This window comes from Taudactylus pleione, unplaced genomic scaffold (genome assembly GCF_031769625.1).
Source record: "Taudactylus pleione unplaced genomic scaffold, aTauple2 ptg000247l, whole genome shotgun sequence".
NCBI lineage: Eukaryota > Metazoa > Chordata > Amphibia > Anura > Myobatrachidae > Taudactylus > Taudactylus pleione.
In genome coordinates, this window is record NW_028284649.1 from 477,735 (window position 1) to 499,890 (window position 22,156).

Sequence of the window (22,156 nt, forward strand, 5' to 3'; positions counted from 1 at the left end):
AGCAGTTACAAACATCAATTCTGTAGGAGGCGAAACGCGTCGGTAGAGATGCCGGAAGTAACCATGAGGAAGGCAAGTAATTGTTTGCTTATTTTTACATTTCCTAGAACTTTAACGTGAACAGATTATATGTTAGGATGGCGTTACCTAGGCATACAAGTAAAATTCTACCAACGCAGTGTTATCAATATGAATTATTGGAGAAAACACAAATCTTTTCTTGTTAAGTTTATTGGCATCATTTTCATCTTTACAGAAGAACCCAGCCTATACAGTAGCATGTATAGACCGCCTGGAAAAAAACAAAACAAAATACAAAATAACAAAAATAGAGAAAAAAAAAAGTAGAAGCACTATATGGAAGCAAGCTACAAATGCAGGGACAGACATGGGGGGTAGCTAAACTGCCAAGGGGGGGTTTCATACCAATGGGAGTCTGATCCGTAGCACAAGGTCTACGGGGGAAGGGAGGGGGGGGGGGGTCTCTACATTACCTGCTAGGGAAGAAGGGAAAGGAACACCACAACCCCAGAGGAGAGAGCAGTCAAATTCTAATCAGATAACCGGGGAAACCCACCCCCCGAAATAAGAGCTTAGTAAGTATCCCCTGTAGACATGACAGCATTATATAAAGGGTAAAGAATAAGATGACTTAATACCTGTACTTAACCATACATTAAAGTCCATTATGAGCATCATTGTTACAGATCTAACTGCAGTCATGGAGCTAAACAAGACAGCTTGTATAATGAAATGAACGAGTCTCTTTAAAACTGCACCAGCTGCCTATGGTGGAAGCGGCCATTTAGTAAATATGAATGGTAACGCAGACAAATTAGTGGCGTCTCTGGGCCACTACGACCGCCTTGTGAACTAATAGGCTAAATATTGGGCTGCTTCCACCCCGGTAGGAGACAGGTGCAGGTTTATTCATCACCAAAACTTTGCTGAAAGCCTCGTCTATCAGTTCTCGTAACGTTTGCAGGCCAAGCACGTAATACATGTCCTTATTTTACAGTCTAAATACCTGCGCTTCAATACATAAATCAAAAGAAAAAAAAAATCCACTAATTTATACATTTTAAATTGGTTGCATATATTAACATGTACTATAAGATTCGGACATTTCTTTTTTTTTCTCTAAAGCAGCAATACATAATAAATGGAGTCTGTAAAAAGTTCTGATTAGTTAAAAGTAATTAAGCATTAACAGAAGTACATACAAAACTCAAAAATTCTAGTGGAGACTGAATATGGGAGCTGGAAAAAGGACTACAGGATAGGCAGCCTTTCTGGTTAGAGCCTTCAAAAAGGGACGTCGAACGATTAAAAGGTTCGTTTATTTATCTTCATGTAATATGTTAATTATACACAACTGTAAGAAGAAAAAAAAAAAAAAAAAAAACGGTCTCTCCACAAGACGCAAAAATTTAAGTTGTTGAAATTGTATGTATTAAATGTTAACCGCTTAGCACCCAAAGCGGACTGCAATGCTACTTATTGCAGACCACTTGGTAAGGCCTAGGGTTAACCCAACACGGGCGCTTAGTCCACGGGGGAACTGGGGTGAAGAGAACGACTGGTGTCCTGCTTTATAGTACAGGTGGTGGTTTCCGTGCCTGGGAGCTGGAGAGGGTGCAGGCGATTACACTCTGGGCAGGGAAGGGAGAGGGTCTCGTGTTTGAAGGCCTAAGTGTGATATCGGTTTAGTGAAGGGCTCCTGGTTCGCCTCACCCTCTCTCTCAGCAGCTGCAGCTCTCCGCAGAGGTCTTCGCTCGGTCGTTCTTATCCAGTTTAATGGGCTCTGGGAATTCATTGTACAGCTCCACCTCGGTTTCCTGAGGAGGGAGAGAAGGAATGAGCCATAAATACATTATACTAAGGCATGGCAACTAGCATGGACATAATGTTCATCACTTGGCATCCAATGGGAAGGCTGCTGTGATGGCACCTATCGCAGACCACCAGTGATATGGAGGGGTCTATTCCCTATGTCTTGGATGGAGATAAAGTAAATAGGGAAAAAAGTACCAGCCAATCAGCTCCTGTCATTTTTCAAACACAGCTTGTGACATGGCAGTTAGGAGCTGATTGTTGGTACTTTACCACCATCCAAGGTTTAGTAAATAGACCACATGGAGATTGGCGCTCTGCCCTAATGACACAAGTGGAGGTTTTTCTTGCGCTAGATAAGGACAGAGTCCTGGGTGAAAGGAGAACTAGAGAAGGGACAAGCACAGGCCTGAGAGTGCAAGCAAGACAGTCATTAGCTCGCGATACCCTTCCCCTGCTTGTCTGGCACTCGTATCACAATGGAAGCACTTACAGCCATGATGCTGCATGGGAGGGAAGTCTGCTAATGCTGCTTAGAAAGTAAACTATTAATATTCAATGTCTGACTGATCCTGTAGATAGGCCACAGTATAGTCACAAGCCGTAGATCATGCATTTTGCAGATACAATATAATTGATGCTGACAGGACCACTTTAAAGAGCTTTATGGAGAGAACCATTTTTTTCGTAATCTAAACAGAAGTCCCTCAATTGGTCAGATCACTGTCACAGGACAGGTGGCTGCATTGTCACTAATAAGCAAAGGCAAGTATCCATAGTGTGGGAGCCTGGGACCGGATAACGGCGGAATCATGCCCTGAGATTACAAAGACCTGGACGTTCCATTACAACCTTTCATTCCCAAACCTTGCCACAGCAAACCCACTAATGTAGCATGGATTCCTGGGAGTGTTATGTGCATCCCTTTAATAATGTAGAGACTGCTTTGTGCATGGGAGATGGAAAGGGGGGGGGGGGGGGGGGAACGCATTGGTCTGTTTTGTCGAGAACAATGCAAAGGATGATGCTCATCTTCACTGCCCAGTAATACATTGTCCGTGCTCTTCGGATCAATGAGCCAGGTCTGCGGAGTTCACTGCAATTTACAGTCAATTGATCCACATTTGAACGCCTATTGTGCCTTGCACTTTAAATGCGCATATAATCACTATACACTTCACAGGTTACTTCCCTCAATGCTGACATCACTTTAGATACAGCCGATCGGTAACCATTAGCAGTCTTTGCCACAGAACCTCCTGACACACACACCCCAACATTCATCCCTCTATCAAAGTCTCCTCTTGCAGCCATGCTGGCCACGATAGGTAACTGGGCCGATCCAGCAAGATTACACGTCACCAAAATCATGCTGGGACGTGATCTGCTAACCTAACACAAGCGCACCTGTAGATATTTCGGAATCTGAATGATTCACCGCCGGTGCGGCCGGCGGTTCAAATCCCGGCAGCGGCAGCCCGACAGAGGAGGAAATCCCGATCGTCCCCAGGTAAGTATAAACTAACCTAATTTTACCCCCTAACCCTCCTTTAGGGTGCCTAATCCTAACCTCCCCCCCCACTTGTGCCTAACCCAAACCCCCCCTTTAAGTGCCTAAACCTAACTCCCCCTTCGCCGCCGCCTAAACCCAAGTCCCCTGGGGAGGGGGGGGGCCTAACCCTAGCCTCCCCCCAGGGATGCCTAACCCTCCCTCCCCCTAGCCTAACCATAACCTCCCAGGGGGGTGCCTAACCTTCAGTCCCCCCCCAGGAGCCCTAAACGTAACCCTCCCCCCCTGTAGCTGTCCGGCCCGGCATCCCCTCGAACGGGATACCGGGCACCGGTCTCCCGGCGTCGGCAAAATGACAGGCGTCTAGATTTAGACGCCTGTCATTTAACCCTCGCCAGGATTAAGTAATCTGGAAGCCGGGGGTCAGCATTCCGTCCGCCGGCTTCTAAAACATATACCAGATATTATATATACACACATACATACTTTTTTTTTTTTTTATAAGATTTCTCATGAAGTGATAGCAAGTGTGGGCATGAAACACTACAGGGCTGGATCAGACATCTAGAATACATTAGAGCAAGTGTACAAGCTCTAGCAATAAAGGTGACGAGCTATAATTTATATTTCTTTTGCTAGATCCAGATCACCACTTCCTTGCCGAGACAACCAGCGGTCACTGGTGCTTCCCTTATGTCACTGGGATTGCATTGGGTCACAATGCGACAGTGAAAACATCAAAACAAGACATTTGAGAGAATGATTGGTCACTGAACAACAGGGGGCTCATTACCTGTTTAAGTGCATTCCGTGCAATGGTCTGAAAAGCCTGCTCCACATTTATTGCCTCCTTAGCGCTCGTTTCAAAGTATGGGATGTTATTTTTGCTATGACACCACGCCTGTGCTCGCTTTGTGGTGACCTGAGGAGACAGAGTATACAATGGGAAATTTCCAGTTAAGAAAGGTTCTAAGGAAACATAGGTTTTACAAACAGGGGACGTAGTGATCCCAAAGTCAAGTGGGCATATTAAAATGAACCGGGGAAGTTCTGACGGTCTTGTGCAATGAAGACGGACGACGCCAAGTACAAATCCTGTTTAAAGTAATCTAAGGCACACAATAATATAAATACACTGTTCAAAGCAAAATAAAAAACAAAAAAATTAAATAAAAATAGATGGACTCTTACTTGTCTGTTTTCAAGATCTATCTTATTTCCCAGAACAACAAATGGAAAGTTTTCAGGGTCTCGGGGGCTGGCCTGGATAAGGAATTCATCTCTCCAACTGTCTAGGGTCTTGAAAGTGTTCGGAGCGGTCACATCAAAGACCAGGACGCAGCAGTCGGCCCCCCGGTAGAAAGCCACACCGAGAGACTGGAAACGTTCCTGACCGGCAGTGTCCCATATCTACATAGAGGGGGGATAATATTACATGGACGAAGGAAGAAAATTTATATAGGAGGCCCATCAGTCTCAATATTTGTATCTTACTGTGATGTACCTGACCAAGAAGAAAGCTAATAGTTACTTAATGTAATCACACATTTAGGCTGGAAGAGCAAGAAACCCTCCGGCAATGAGACACAATCGGCAATAAAGGTGACATCTCACTTGGAAAATGTCATCACGTCTGTTATTCTTGTATCAATCAATTTACAAGTCACCAAACTGTTGCAAAAGTTTTTAATGAAGAATGCAATGGATATCTGTCAATTGGTCGACAATAAAACGGTCAACATTCAGAAGGTCGACACATTCTAAATGTTGACAGTGAAAAAAGATCGAGCTGGTCATTAGGTTGACCATCATTCTGTAGACATGTATTTAGGTCGACCGGGTTAAATGGTCGACAGTCAAAAGGTTGTAATTTAACATGTCGACACTAAATATCAACACTTTTATAGGATTAGACCAAAATAACAAAAACCATGTGCCGCCATTTTAGTGTTGACATGTTACATGACGACCATTTAACCCTGTTGACCTAAATCAGGCATGTCAGACCCAAAATACCAACCGAGCCGAATATTCAAGGTCTAAGAGTGTGTGGGCCGCAAGAATAAAAAAAAAAAAAAAAGTCTTATATGCAATTTTGAAAAAGGTTATTAATAAAAACCAATGCAGTGCCCCTTATGTAATGCCCCTTGTAGTAGTGCCCCTTATGTAATGCCCCCTTTATAAAACAGTTCCTTATGCAAAGCCCCCTGTATTAGAGCCCCTCATGCAGTGTCCCCTGTAGTGTATTATGCAGTGCTCCCAGTAGTGCCCACTATTGCAGTGCCCCTTATGTTGTGCCCTTATGTTGTGTCCCCAGTAATGCCCCTTATGCTGTGCCCCCCTCCCACTATAGAACAGGCCCCACTCCCCTGTGAAGTCCTTACCTCTCTTCACGCTGGCCGTTGGGCACCACCACCGAGCAGACTACTGTCGCTGACTGGATCCAACTAGATCCAGCAAGGCAGGCCGCTCACGTCATAACGTCACCCGCGAACTGCATCACTGGGAACGCTGGCCTCTGAAGCGATCAGAGGCTTCTTTGATCGCTTCAGAGACCAGCGTTCCAAGTTTAAACAAATATTATGCGGCTCCCATCACCACTTCCGCGCTCGGAGCTGAGCAGGGGTGACTGGGCGCATAATGTATGTATTTGGGCGCACACTGTTGGGCCACAAAAGGTTTCTTTGGTCCGCATGCGTCCTGCGAGTTTACATGCCTGACCTAAATTCAGGTCTACAGAATGATAGCCAACCTTTGTCGGCATTCAGAGCCAGTCGACCTTGTGGCGTCGACCATTCTAGCTCACCCTTCTGCAGTGCCTCTGTCATAGTTTTATTATATTTACCGCACAACAGGAACACTGTCGTTCTCGCTGGAAATGTTTGCATGTGGTTGGATTGAATAATATTTGGTTATGGAACAGGAACTTATAAAACTACAAATACCGGTCTGGACGTCACCATACAGCCAGTCACAGAGTGATAACAGGACGTAGGACAGCAATGGGCAGCACAACGTTTCTGGGTCCTTACAAGCTGCCCATGGTCCCAAATGGAAGCCAGTGTCACTGAAGACCAGGACGCAGTCTGAACATCCAAAGTGCTATGCCCGGTGACTACAGATCATGCATTTAATGCTGAAATGGAGTATATTCACAATGGGTACAAGTAAACAGTGGACAAGTGGAGAGGTTGCCATTAGCAACAAATCAGCTTTTATTTAATTATTAAAAAAAAATTTAAAAAAAAAAAAAAGTACTTTATAAATGATAGTTAGAACCTGAATGGAGAAGTTGCCCATAGCAACCACTGTTTTCACTGCTTGAATCATCTGCCTCAATGTCAGATAGTGTAGCCACATCCAAGGTGTCTAACATACCTAAACACATTAGGCTGATACGAGGACATCACGGTCTAATCGACAAAGACTTTGTACGCTAAGGAAGAGAGGACGAGGGGGTTGGGCTGCACATATTGAGGGTGAAACGTTACCCACCAATGATTTGAAGTCTAATGGTGCATACACACGATCAGATTTTTCCTTCAGATATGAACGATAACGATTTAAAAATCGTTCAGTCGCTCATATCTGAAGGAAAATCGTTCATATCTGACATGCCTGAACGATGGACGATCAACGATGCGCGTTCCCGATGGTCAGATAACGATTTCTGATATCTGATGTGTTTGCAGTCAGACTTGGACGATTCCATTCATTTTAATGCAGTCAAAAATCGTTCAAATCGTTCAAAACTTTGGTAAAATCGTTCAAATCGTTTAATCGTTCAATCGTTCATCTGACAAATCTGACAAGTCTGACAAATCTGACCGTGTGTACGCTCCATAAGTTTAAGGTAACAAGGGAAGCAAAGGCTGAATTTTAACTTAGCTTAAAACATATATACATCACTTATACCATCTACGCTATAAAATATTGCAGTTTCATCCCTTTTCCACCAATGGAAATTTTTTGTCCACTGGGTTTCAGACATTGCCACCAATTCTTCTTTCCAATGGCTCATCGGATGGCGGATGACGTCCGTTTTGCTGCGCACACCAGGAAGGCGAGCCAACAGTAGGGTTGCTCCTGGGCTGTGCACACGAACTATCCGCTGATTGGCAAGTCATTGCAGGTTTACCTTGCTATGGCTACACAACGCTATCACATGGCATGTTGCCACCACTGTTTAATGGCCATACTTTATCATTTAAAGGGGCACATCCACTAGACGATCTACTCCCTGTCTAATCGCTAAACGATTTTCCCTTGAAATTTGCAAACGATCTTTTAATAGATCAAGTGAAATTGACCTGCATGTTCAGTCGACGGACGAGACGATCAAACGATCAGCGGGAGCGCGCATCGTTGATCGTTAACGACCAAACACTGCAAGAATTTATTAACGATTGAACGATAACGACGTAGTTATCGTTCAATCGCCTGCTAAAATCGGGTAGTGGATGCCCCCCTAAGGCGTGTACAATGATGGCTTTATAGATTGCAGTGTTGGGGATTTCTTTAGTAATGTGTCCTTGCTTTCACCATCACCAATGACTTCTTTCTAATGGATGAAGAGGCCGAATGTTTTTTTTTAATCAGGAATAGGTCACTTGCTGAGGGGAAGAAAAGCCAAATACCTGCCCTATGAACGTTCTTTTTTGTACCTAATTCCCTATTAATAGCTGTAACAATATTTTTCTGGAACAAAACTGCTGAACGAGGCAAGCTTGCTGTAATTACTGTACAATCAGTGGTCTGACTATTACGTATGCCCAAGTGACTTCCTTAGTATTGAGGTCTTCAGGAGAAACGCTTACCAGAGAAACCAACGTAATAACCAGTTATAACGCCATTGTACCGATGATTTCTGGTACAGCAAGGTAAGTAATGAGTGCATGCTGATCGGTGTGGGGCCCCCGTGACTCAGGGACCCACACACCTATTATAGATATGCGCCCGAGTAGGAATGTAGTTTTAAATCTTATTTACAGAAATGTAAATTGCATTCAATTATAAGGTGTGTAAGGGAGAACAGTGGGCAGAGCGTAAACCACGGATCGCACTGATTGAGGCTTAGGGAAAACATACTATGCATGTGCTCTGCCTTTTTAAGCATAACGGGAGAGTGATGAGGGTAGCAGACTATACAGATGTGCCTTTTTTTTTTTACTGTGGCTTCAGTTCCACCAAATAAGCCCTCGGCGCTCTAGGTCCCGAGCGTTTTTCACCCAAAATGTGCATAAAACTGGGAGTGACAAAAAAACTGCATTGCTGGCGTGCGCTGACCAGTGGGGAATCCAACATTTGTACATCTGTGAGCAACAATGTGAATCTGTGTAAGGAGGGCTCCGATGCGAGCAGCCGCGGCTTTTCCTTACATTGTGCTTTGTCTGCGACTTTGCACGTGTGTGAAACCAATTCATGTTCAATGAACACCGCAGTCTAGCGCCTCTAGTACATTGAGTGTGGCTTTTGCGATGCCACCAAGCCGTAAAGCTTAAAGATTAATGTGCACGCTACGCCTCTAGGAGAGTCTACGTAACACGGGGCGTATTGTATCATATGGTGTAAAGAGAGGACACATCTACAACTCTATAAGTGATCATTCACTAACCCTCCTCCCAGTGCTCACTAAATATAACAGAGGCAGTGGGAGCATTGCTGGGAGCACATAAGGGAAGTGTTACATGGGAGGGTTTGGGCTTTTCATGCTTTTTAATAAAAGCTCAACGGCTGCCGTGGTGACAAGGAGAAGCTCTGCTCTCCATCACAAGGGCGAATCGCCATGTCGTGTTATCAGACCTTCAACCTGTCCTCATAGCAGCGTCTGAGCACTTATTAATGCTGCGCTTACTTCAGCTATAAATGCACACATCCAAGTGCTGCTAAGTGACCCCACAATAAGAGAGCGCAGAAAACAAGCGCACTTCTGCTAATGATCCCAATTCACCCCAATACAAACATCCCGTCATCTATTACTGTATACACATCACAACAACGAACCCAATACAAACATCCCGTCATCTATTACTGTATACACATCACAACAACGCTCCCAATACAAACATCCCGTCATCTATTACTGTATACACATCACAACAACGCTCCCAATACAAACATCCCGTCATCTATTACTGTATACACATCACAACAACGCTCCCAATACAAACATCCCGTCATCTATTACTGTATACACATCACAACAACGCTCCCAATACAAACATCCCGTCATCTATTACTGTATACACATCACAACAACACTCCCAATACAAACATCCCGTCATCTATTACTGTATACACATCACAACAACGCTCCCAATACAAACATCCCGTCATCTATTACTGTATACACATCACAACAACGCTCCCAATACAAACATCCCGTCATCTATTACTGTATACACATCACAACAACGCTCCCAATACAAACATCCCGTCATCTATTACTGTATACACATCACAACAACGCTCCCAATACAAACATCCCGTCATCTATTACTGTATACACATCACAACAACGCTCCCAATACAAACATCCCGTCATCTATTACTGTATACACATCACAACAACGCTCCCAATACAAACATCCCGTCATCTATTACTGTATACACATCACAACAACGCTCCCAATACAAACATCCCGTCATCTATTACTGTATACACATCACAACAACGCTCCCAATACAAACATCCCGTCATCTATTACTGTATACACATCACAACAACGCTCCCAATACAAACATCCCGTCATCTATTACTGTATACACATCACAACAACGCTCCCAATACAAACATCCCGTCATCTATTACTGTATACACATCACAACAACGCTCCCAATACAAACATCCCGTCATCTATTACTGTATACACATCACAACAACGCTCCCAATACAAACATCCCGTCATCTATTACTGTATACACATCACAACAACGCTCCCAATACAAACATCCCGTCATCTATTACTGTATACACATCACAACAACGCTCCCAATACAAACATCCCGTCATCTATTACTGTATACACATCACAACAACGCTCCCAATACAAACATCCCGTCATCTATTACTGTATACACATCACAACAACGATCCCAATACAAACATTCCGTCATTATTTCTGTATACACATCACAACAACGATCCCAATACAAACATCCCGTCATCTATTACTGTATACACATCACAACAACGATCCCAATACAAACATCCCGTCATCTATTACTGTATACACATCACAACAACGCTCCCAATACAAACATCCCGTCATCTATTACTGTATACACATCACAACAACGCTCCCAATACAAACATCCCGTCATCTATTACTGTATACACATCACAACAACGCTCCCAATACAAACATCCCGTCATCTATTACTGTATACACATCACAACAACGCTCCCAATACAAACATCCCGTCATCTATTACTGTATACACATCACAACAACGCTCCCAATACAAACATCCCGTCATCTATTACTGTATACACATCACAACAACGCTCCCAATACAAACATCCCGTCATCTATTACTGTATACACATCACAACAACGCTCCCAATACAAACATCCCGTCATCTATTACTGTATACACATCACAACAACGATCCCAATACAAACATCCCGTCATCTATTACTGTATACACATCACAACAACGATCCCAATACAAACATCCCGTCATCTATTACTGTATACACATCACAACAACGCTCCCAATACAAACATCCCGTCATCTATTACTGTATACACATCACAACAACGCTCCCAATACAAACATCCCGTCATCTATTACTGTATACACATCACAACAACGCTCCCAATACAAACATCCCGTCATCTATTACTGTATACACATCACAACAACGATCCCAATACAAACATCCCGTCATCTATTACTGTATACACATCACAACAACGATCCCAATACAAACATCCCGTCATCTATTACTGTATACACATCACAACAACGATCCCAATACAAACATCCCGTCATCTATTACTGTATACACATCACAACAACGATCCCAATACAAACATTCCGTCATCTATTACTGTATACACATCACAACAACGCTCCCAATACAAACATCCCGTCATCTACTACTTTATCTAATCTAAAAAGTTGTTGTGATGTGTATAAGCTGGCAATATGGCAATAGTAGAAAACTACGGCTATTACAGCTATACTAATGCAGCTATTTAATGACTGTCTTGTACCTGCATTGTGACCAATCGGTCGTCCACCATCACCTCCTTGGTCAGGAAATCTGCCCCAATTGTGGCCTTGTATTGGTTAGTAAACTTCTTATTAACATACTGGTTCATAAGAGAAGTTTTCCCAACTCTAGAAGAAGAAGAAAGAACATGCAGGTTGGTAAATGATGGACGTTCCGATGTAATTACACCGGCATTACTATTTTATAAGCTTCAAATGACATCTTACAGCAGTAACTGGCAAACATTTGTCTCAATCCAAAGTCAGTTTAGTAAAAAGTGAAAATTCAGCTCCCACTAGCCACCAGGGTACAGAGTGTGAAACCCCTCCCCTCACTAGCCACCAGAATACAGGGCATGGCATCCACCTCATCAGCCACCAGGGTACAGAGTGTGCCATCCCCTTCCCCCCCACTAGCCACCAGGGTACAGAGTGGGCCACCCCCTACCCCCCACTAGCCACCAGGGTACAGAGTGGGCCACCCCCTTCCCCCCCACTAGCCACCAGGGTACAGAGTGGGCCACCCCCTACCCCCCACTAGCCACCAGGGTACAGAGTGTGAAACCCCTCCCCTCACTAGCCACCAGAATACAGGGCATGGCATCCACCTCATCAGCCACCAGGGTACAGAGTGTGCCATCCCCTTCCCCCCCACTAGCCACCAGGGTACAGAGTGGGCCACCCCCTACCCCCCACTAGCCACCAGGGTACAGAGTGGGCCACCCCCTTCCCCCCCACTAGCCACCAGGGTACAGAGTGGGCCACCCCCTTCCCCCCCACTAGCCACCAGGGTACAGAGTGGGCCACCCCCTTCCCCCCCACTAGCCACCAGGGTACAGAGTGGGCCACCCCCTTCCCCCCCACTAGCCACCAGGGTACAGAGTGGGCCATCCCCTTCCCCCCCACTAGCCACCAGGGTACAGAGTGGGCCATCCCCTTCCCCCCCACTAGGCACCAGGGTACAGAGTGGGCCATCCCCTTCCCCCCCACTAGCCACCAGGGTACAGAGTGGGCCACCCCCTTCCCCCCGCCTAGCCACCAGGGTACAGAGTGGGCCACCCCCTTCCCCCCGCCTAGCCACCAGGGTACAGAGTGGGCCACCCCCTTCCCCCCGCCTAGCCACCAGGGTACAGAGTGGGCCACCCCCTTCCCACCGCCTAGCCACCAGGGTACAGAGTGGGTCACCCCCTCCCCCCCCCCTAGCCACCAGGGTACAGAGTGGGCCCCCCCCTAGCCACCAGGGTACAGAGTGGGCCACCCCCCAGCCACCAGGGTACAGAGTGGGCCACCCCCTTCCACCCCCCCCCCCCTAGCCACCAGGGTACAGAGTGGGCCACCCCCTTCCACCCCCCCCCTAGCCACCAGGGTACAGAGTGGGCCACCCCCTTCCACCCCCCCCCCCCCCAGCCACCAGGGTACAGAGTGGGCCACCCCCTTCCACCCCTTCCCTAGCCACCGGGGTACAGAGTGGGCCACCCCCTTCCCCCCACTAGGATACAGAGTGGGCCATCCCCTTCCGCCCACTAGCCACCAGGATAGAGAGAGTGTGCAATGCCCTACCCCCAATAGCCATCGGGAAACAGAGTGTGCCATCCACCCACGTAGCCACCAGGATAGAGAGCCAGGTGAGACTGTCTTCTAAACCTATGCTTACCATACTATCCCTTTAAACCTGAACACTCATGGATTACACAGGTTCTGTGGCTGATTAAAACTAGGTGAAATCCAGGCTTGAAGTCAGCCAGCCACAGAACCAGTGTAATTTATGTGTCCCGATTTAAAGGGATGATATGGTAAGCCTATCTAAACCGCACATCACCTGCCATCCCTGAAGTATACCAGACAATGGCTGGGCCACCATGTCAAGCTCCTAAGTTATCACTGCTTTCTAAAACCACCATATAAAAAGGACGGTTCCTTAGGAAATGAAAGTTGAACCAGAATATGCACAATAATTAGGACAAAAACGGAAATGGTGTCTCCTAAATTGGAGTTTAAATCAGCAGAAAGCTATATAACATTGATCGTCCTATTCCAAAAAGACCTCAACAAAGATCAAAATAGGACAAATATTATTGACAGCCAGAAATGTTTTTCCTGTATTTCTCTGTATTCTATTCACGTTAACATTCAGATATAAATAAATAGCGCTATGACGAGCAGGAGCTCGTGACATTTTCACCGATATAATTAGTCATGCGCCAATCTTCCTGAGCCTATAGAAACAGCTCAGCTCTCAGCCTAATAACACTCATTTCTAACGTGTTACTCTAGGTTTAACCGAGAAAGAAAGGAGGATGTAACAAAACGAAATTACCCAATACTGCGAGAGCATGTCCGTGCCACAAAGTGACATCTCAGCACACTGCGATGGCTCATCTGCTAGCGGACACTGTACCATATGACACAGCTTTTATATTTCCCCCATCCCTCACCCGCTGTGAACACGAGCAAAACGCGGGGAGGGAGAGAGAAAAGATCACATTCGTAAAACGCGGCAGCTATAAAAACACAGCGAGGAATGATTCAAAGGTGACTTGTACAGCGGCACAGCAGCGATTGCATCCGGATTTCCCTCTGGATGGGTTAATGCAATGTAAACTGGGGCCAAGAATAGTTATTAGTCAAGGTCTGTAGAGATTCCCCATGTTAAATCCCACAACATTAATAAGTCAATGGAACGGCGACTGCTCCACTTACCCAGAATCCCCCAGGATAATGACCTTCAGAAGCACTTTCTTTCTGGAAGTCATCTTTCAAAATCTGCAACGGGAAAAGGAGCAAAGGTTTCAGATTACCCAGAAGTGACGGGGAGGACAGGGTACTTTAATCGAGACATGCACACACGGTCACCAATGGAAAGATTAGCAAGAGACAGATAGATAGGATACATATAACATTAATGGATGCAGGAATCCCTGGAGACTGTGCTTGGGGGTGTCACTGGCGATTGTCCATGTTGGACACAGTGGGCGGAATTCAATTCTTTCCAGCCCCTATCGCGCCCGAAGGAGCTATTCAATTCTTGCTCCTGTCGGGAACGATGAGCTGCCAGTGCTACATTTCAGCTCGCAACCCCTGGGGGATGAGCGCTGAAATGTGAAAAAAGTGACATGTTTGGACGCCCAAACATCACTTTTCGCGATCGCGCCCAGCACTTTGGTCGGGTTTAGCTGCTTTACGTGGCTAAACCAGACCTCTATGGGCACGATCAGCACGAAAATCTTGGACAATTGTATAGCGGCCCGCGATCTCCTGTCACTTTAGACGGGAGATGTGGGTCGCGAAAACAATTGAATTCTGCCCTGTGACTGAAGGAAATACACCATCACCACTGTATACGGGGACCTTGTGTTGTTCCTGATTGGAGAAGGAGAACTCCTGACTCAAACCCCCACCTCAGCCTTTAATTCCCTTCTCAGTCCAAGAAACTTTGCAGGCAGACTTTAACAAGGAACAAAAAATAAAAGTGTAGTCTGAGACGTGACAAATCCTGATCCGCAAATCAGGGAGCTCCACAGATTACATCTCACCAAGGCAATAAAGACATATGGGAGAACTCTTTTATAAGGTGGCTTGCAAATTCAATGGGGATATACAGTGCCTTGCCCCTTGGCTTTTTACCTTTTTTGTTAAAAAAAATTACAGGTTTTAATGTATCTGAATTTTATTTGATGGATTTGCACGAAATAGTCTAATATGGTGAAGAGGAAAAAAAAAATATAAAGAATCTTTATAAATAAAATTCTGAAAATTGGCATGTGCATATGTAATCACCCCCTTTGCTATGAAGCCCCTCCAAAGTTCTTGTGCAACCAATTACCTTCAGAAGTCACAATTAGTGAAATAAGTCCACCTGCGTTACATCTAAGTGTCACATGATCTGTCAGTATAAACACACCTTTTCTGAAAGGCCCCAGACGCTGCAACACCACTAAGCAAGAGACATCACACCATGAAGTAAGGAAGAGACACTCTTGGACCTTGAAACTGCCTATAAGGTAAGCAGGGATTCACCTACCATGCATATATTCAAAATGACAAACAAGTTTCTCAGGCGCTATGCTAACGGACCACAAATAAATATACACTACCGCAAGTTTGTGTAAAAGGGTGTGTATTTAATGTAGATAAAGTCTGGGATGCCTCCTAGAATACATGAAGCATAAATATATGACTAGACTATAGACCACATGGTACAACAAATATGGACAAACATGAAAATACATTAGACAGTGCAATTCCTATTTGTTCCTTGGTAAGGAAAAAGATGAGAGAGATACGCTAATGAGCGTTTTACTCTGTCCTATAAAAAAAAAAAAAAAAAAGGTTATTTAAACACCCATCAGGGTGTACAATTTAAAAATGCCAAGTCCCAGTTGGGGGTAAAGTCAGACATTAGATCAGATGGTAAATAGGTACCTTGTGGTATATAGCCAAAATCCAAGGTGATGTGAATTTCCCTAACTGGCAACGGTGAGTCAAAGGAGTGAAGGTGGTAAACTGTAAGGGATGTGTGACCACGTCTCTGAGTAGTCCCTTATCTCACTGGCATCACACCATGAAGACCAAGGAGCTCTCCAAGCAAGTCAGGAACAAAGTTGTTGAGAAGTACAATTCTGGGTTGGGTTATAAAAACAAAATATCCAAATCTTTGATGATCCCACGGAGCACCTTCAAATCCATCATCAAATGGAAAGAACATGGTACCACCACAAACCTGCCAAGAGAGGGCCACCCACCAAAACTCAGACCGGGCAAGAAGGGCATTAATCAGGGAGGCAGTACAGAGACCAAAAGGTAACCCTGAAGGAGCTGCAGAGTTCCACAGCAGAGACTGGTGTATCTGTGCATGTGACCACAATAAGCCGTACACTCCATAGAGCTGGGCTTTATGGAAGAGTGGCCAGAAAAAAAACATTAGTGATAAAAATAAGACGCCACGATTTGAGTTTACCAAAAGGCATGTGGGCGACTCCCCAAATGTATGGAGGAAGGTGCTCTGGTCTGATGAGACTAAAATTGAACTTTTTGACCTCGAAGGAAAATGCTATGTCTGGCGCAAACCCAACACATCCCATCACCCCAAGAACACCATCCTCACAGTGAAACATGCTGGTGGCAGCATCATGCTGTGGGGATGTTTTTCCACAGCAGGGACTGGGAAACTGATTCGAGTCGAGGGAAAGATGGATGGTGCTAAATACAGGGATATTCTAGAGCAAAACCTGATTCAGTCTGCCTGTGATTGAGACTGGGACGGAGGTTCACCTTCCAGCAGGACAATGACCCGAAGAATACTGCTAATGCGACACTCAAGTGGTTTAAGGGGAAACATTTAAATGTGTTGGAATTGCCTAGTCAAAGCCCAGATCTCAATCCAATTTAGAATCTGTGGTCAGACTTGAAAAGCAGAAACCAACCAACATGAAGTACCTGGAGCAGTTTTGCCATCAGGAATGGGCAAAAATCCCAGGGGCGAGATGTGGCAAGCTCAGAGACTTATCCAAAGTGACTTGCAGCTGTAATTGCCGCAAAAGGTGGCTCGACAAAGTACTGACTTTAGGGGTGTGAATCGTTATGCACGCTGAAGTTTTCCATTATGTTGTCCTAAATGTTTGATTCACAATATAAAAAAATATTTAAAAAAACACAACTTCACAGTTGTAGGCATGTTCTGTGAATGAAATGATGCACACCTTCACACAATCCATTTTAATTCCAGTTTATCAGGCAACGAAACATTATAAAGTGTTGTAGCTTCCTAGATAGTTTGGAGGTGTCCATGTTCCCCATTACCCACCTTGTTACCTTAATATAGCCACTAATTCCCACTTAAATGTATTCCTTCATGGGGCAGGAAGACTGCAGACATGCATTGGAAGAAAAAAAAAAAAAAAACCACTAAGCTATAGTAACCATTAAGTCACAATATCCATCGAATGCCTTACTCAGCTTACAGATGTCTAGTGATGGGCAACAAGCAAGAAGCACTGTGCACTGACACCATCTGCCCCCCATGTAATACAGAATTGCAGTTCACATTAACCGTTTAACTGCAGATATGAGAGGTGGCAAGTGACAATCAAATCACATAAATATCAAACAGATGATCATTAAGGAGAACAGTAGTACCACACATATATACCCAGCCGGGCAATCTTATGAAAAACAGAATGCACCTATTTGCAGGCAGAGGGTTAGGATTAGGGGTTAAAGTTAGGCACTAGGGGGAGGATTAGTGTTGGGTTGTGCGATGGTTAAGGACACCGGTGCTCAGAATGCCAGCAGACGGTAAGTATTGATGTTAGGATTAGGCACTAGGAGGGGGGTTAGGCTGCGGGGAGGAAGGGTTAGGGATAGGGATGCCGGCGTCAGGAATCTGACCGCGTGGATCCTGAGCACCGGCATCCTGTACCCATCCCCATCATAGATAGCTAGGGAGAGTCTTCTTACAGACATAAATGAGGAAACGATCACGTCACCAGAGCCCACACACAGCCCCAGCACTCACCACGTCTGTGACAGCCCTAATAACCATTCACTGTAACTGCAAAACTGGGAATCAGCCGAGAGCCCACTAAGCACAGAGTGTAGATACACAGGTGACATGAGGGTAGCTAGTGCACAAGATAGACTATTCAGATAAGACTCCGCATGAAATATTAATAGGGATGCCCTTGTATATAACACTACTGACATTGGTATGAGTTTATGATGCAGGTGGTCGCTAGACCGGCCGCCATCTCCACTACAGAATCCCGGCGAGGGTCAATTAACCTACGCCGGGAGACCGGCATCCCGGCGTAGAGCGCGGACAGACGGTGTGTTAGGTTTAGGGTTCCGGGGGTAGACTTAGGGTTAGGCACCCCCCGAGGTTAGGGTTAGGCTAGGGGGAGGGAGGGTTAGGGTTAGGCACCCCCGGGGGGAACTTAGGGTTAGATGGTGGGGAAAGGGGGGGTTAGGCACCCTAAAGGAGGGTTAGGGGGTAGATTAGGTTAGATAGTACTTACCTTTCGCACGATCGGGATTTCCTTCCACGTCGGGCTGGCGTAACATATGTATTTCCTTACATTAAACCGAATTCAATTTTACTAGGTAACAATCAAGTATTTGATGTTTGATCTTCAGTATTTGATATTATGCTGTGCCAGAGAGAGAGACAGAGAGAGAGACAGAGACAGAGAGAGAGACAGAGACAGAGAGAGAGACAGAGACAGAGAGAGAGACAGAGACAGAGACAGAGAGACAGAGACAGAGACAGAGACAGACAGAGACAGAGAGAGACAGAGACAGAGAGAGACAGAGACAGAGAGAGACAGAGACAGAGAGAGACAGAGAGAGACAGAGAGAGAGAGAGACAGAGAGAGAGAGAGACAGAGACAGAGAGAGACAGAGACAGAGAGAGACAGAGACAGAGAGAGACAGAGAGAGACAGAGAGAGAGAGAGAGAGACAGAGAGAGAGACAGAGAGAGACAGAGACAGAGAGAGACAGAGAGAGACAGAGAGAGAGAGAGAGAGACAGAGAGAGAGACAGAGAGAGAGAGACAGAGAGAGAGAGACAGAGAGAGAGACAGAGAGAGAGAGACAGAGAGAGAGAGACAGAGAGAGAGAGACAGAGACAGAGACAGAGACAGAGAGAGAGAGAGAGAGAGAGAGAGACAGTTTTTCAAAGGGGGGTGGGGGCATATGCAGACTCAGCAGTAAGATTGACAATGTAATTGGGTCTTTTGCATTAGTAACTATAGGACTGCATGGGATTTAGGAGCTTAAATCATCTCCAGGTCTTAAATCATCTCCCCCGTCACTTTACAAATATCTGAAAGGTGACAGTTAGGAGCCGATTAGTTAGTACTTTATCTCTCTCCAAGGCTTGAAACCTCTCCCGCTTAATTACAGACTTTAGAATCCTATAGACCAGTTATGATATACTTACATTGGGCAGAATTCAATTCAGTGTGATGTTGATCAGCCGCGGGAGGGAGCTATTCAATACAACGCGATGTGTGCCTTGTCGGGAGCTGGTTAAGTCTGAGAATGCCATTCTCGCGACTTAACCTGGGTGTTAAGGTGTGGTAACCGGCGTTCTCTGACTAAAGTGCCGGGCATGCATCGGTTAGCACAGCGCTAAGCCAAACAGCTGCGCGCCCGGCACACTTGTCGGATTTCTCCTCGCATCCCCAGGGGGGTGCAATAACAAATCCTTTAGCCACCCAAACAGCGCGGTGTATTGAATAGCTGCGGGAGCTCCCTCCTGCGGCTAAGCATCGTCGCACTGAATTGAATTCGGCCCATTGAGGGTAAACTGCAAAAGGTTTAAGCTTTCAAAAGTTTAAACATACTTGAACTTAAAAAGCTCCTTCAGTCGTTACACCTGCGTCACCGGAATGTCCAACTGTAACGCAAGATGGAGTTTCCATAAACAGGACCTACAGCAGTTCTGGCACAAGATACTTTTTAAGAGAAATTGAGGACATTGTAAAGGCATGATGACTTAAATCCTTCTTCTGCGGCTTCCAGATATTACACCTGCCGGGGATGTGAGCATCACTCCTTTCTGGGTGACCAGATGTAGAACAACAACACAATTTCAGAATGTCAGGGTACTGCCAGGATTTGAAGTGGCAATGCTGCCGCTGGAAGCAGCCATTCTGTGGGTCAAGTTAATAGAAGTGTAACGTCCACACACAGTGTTGGATGATCAGTGTGTAGTTTATCAGTATGCGAGAAAATCACAATATTATTGGGCATGTGATTGCATAGGCTGCATTCCCATGAGTGTTATTTCAGCCAACAAAATGGCCGACTTCACGGTGTACAAATGACAGGCAGAGAAAATGGGGTTGGGTACGGGCTGCTGGCGCTCAGGATCCAGTCACTGACAACCCGACAGGGTTACAACGCAGTCACCTACAGGCAAGTACCCTAACCTTCCGCCCACAGCCTAAATCTAACCCCCCCCCCTTGCAGCCTAAACCCTTCACTCATCAGTACAGTCAATGGTTCCTAATTCGTTGGATAGGGTTCATTCTCTGGGCTGAAGGTGGGTGATTTCTGGGTGCCTAGGCCCTGCCCCAACACCCGCACCTTAGTGTATAGGTTTTAGGCATTTTACCTTTCCCATGCCATTATGAACCAAACCATGAGCATTTATTCCTCATTAAGAATTGTGGGGAAAAAAAGATTTTTAGACTTTTACTGCATAAAGCTGGGTTCCAATCTAGGCGAATGACGGGGAACTGGAATTAATAGCCATTCATATCAATTAAAAATACACAAAGACCTTCCCACTCTCCGCAGTTTAATGAAATCTGCATCTTTGCCATCCTGGATGCGGGGGTTTTACACATTTTTTTTTACTACATTTTATAAACTCCCCCCTTCCCCCCAGTGCCCCTGTTTTTGGGAGACTGTACCAGTGAAATAAGTGCCCAGTGGGTGTATTCCAACACAGTGATTGAAGCTGCTGAGTCGTCACTATATTGGGTGGAAAAGCTATTTCTCTCTATTGATTTTCTTCCAATAAAAAGCATTGTATTCCTCCAGCTCTCTGGCTGCCTCTATAAGAACATATCTACTGAAAGTATTATACCTATTGTCTATACTGTATTCCTCCAGCTCTCTGGCTGCATCTGTAAGAACGTATCGTCTACTGAAGGTATTATACCTATTGTCTATACTGTATTCCTCCAGCTCTCTGGCTGCATCTGTAAGAACGTATCATACCTATTGTCTATACTGTATTCCTCCAGCTCTTTGGCTGCGTCTATAAGAACGTATCTACTGAAAGTATTATACCTATTGTCTATACTGTATTCCTCCAGCTCTCTGGCTGCATCTGTAAGAACGTATCGTCTACTGAAGGTATTATACCTATTGTCTATACTGTATTCCTCCAGCTCTTTGGCTGCATCTGTAAGAACGTATCATCTACTGAAGGTATTATACCTATTGTCTATACTGTATTCCTCCAGCTCTCTGGCTGCATCTGTAAGAACGTATCGTCTACTGAAGGTATTATACCTATTGTCTATACTGTATTCCTCCAGCTCTCTGGCTGCATCTGTAAGAACGTATCATCTACTGAAGGTATTATACCTATTGTCTATACTGTATTCCTCCAGCTCTCTGGCTGCATCTGTAAGAACGTATCGTCTACAGAAGGTATTATACCTATTGTCTATACTGTATTCCTCTAGCTCTCTGGCTGCATCTGTAAGAACGTATCGTCTACTGAAGGTATTATACCTATTGTCTATACTGTATTCCTCCATCTCTATGGCTGCATCTGTAAGAACGTATCATCTACTGAAGGTATTATACCTATTGTCTATACTGTATTCCTCCAGCTCTTTGGCTGCGTCTATAAGAACGTATCTACTGAAAGTATTATACCTATTGTCTATACTGTATTCCTCTAGCTCTCTGGCTGCATCTGTAAGAACGTATCATCTACTGAAGGTATTATACCTATTGTCTATACTGTATTCCTCCAGCTCTCTGGCTGCATCTGTAAGAACGTATCATCTACTGAAGGTATTATACCTATTGTCTATACTGTATTCCTCCAGCTCTCTGGCTGCATCTGTAA

At 45.1% G+C, this 22,156-nt stretch overlaps 1 protein-coding gene across 1 annotated transcript in view; it reads right to left on the minus strand.

Annotated features, from left to right (window-relative positions):
• Positions 1-213: 213 nt before the first annotated feature.
• RAB7A (RAB7A, member RAS oncogene family) overlaps positions 214-22,156 on the minus strand; it is a 36,490-nt gene continuing 14,547 nt past the window's right edge. Inside the window, exons 2-6 of the mRNA XM_088479835.1 lie at positions 14,265-14,327; positions 11,567-11,693; positions 4,535-4,753; positions 4,137-4,265; positions 214-1,838 (exon numbers count right to left, since the gene is read on the minus strand). Coding sequence (XP_088335961.1) covers positions 1,743-1,838; positions 4,137-4,265; positions 4,535-4,753; positions 11,567-11,693; positions 14,265-14,317 — 624 coding nt within the window. The 5' untranslated portion in view covers positions 14,318-14,327 and the 3' untranslated portion in view covers positions 214-1,742. The remainder of the gene's footprint in view (positions 1,839-4,136; positions 4,266-4,534; positions 4,754-11,566; positions 11,694-14,264; positions 14,328-22,156) is intronic.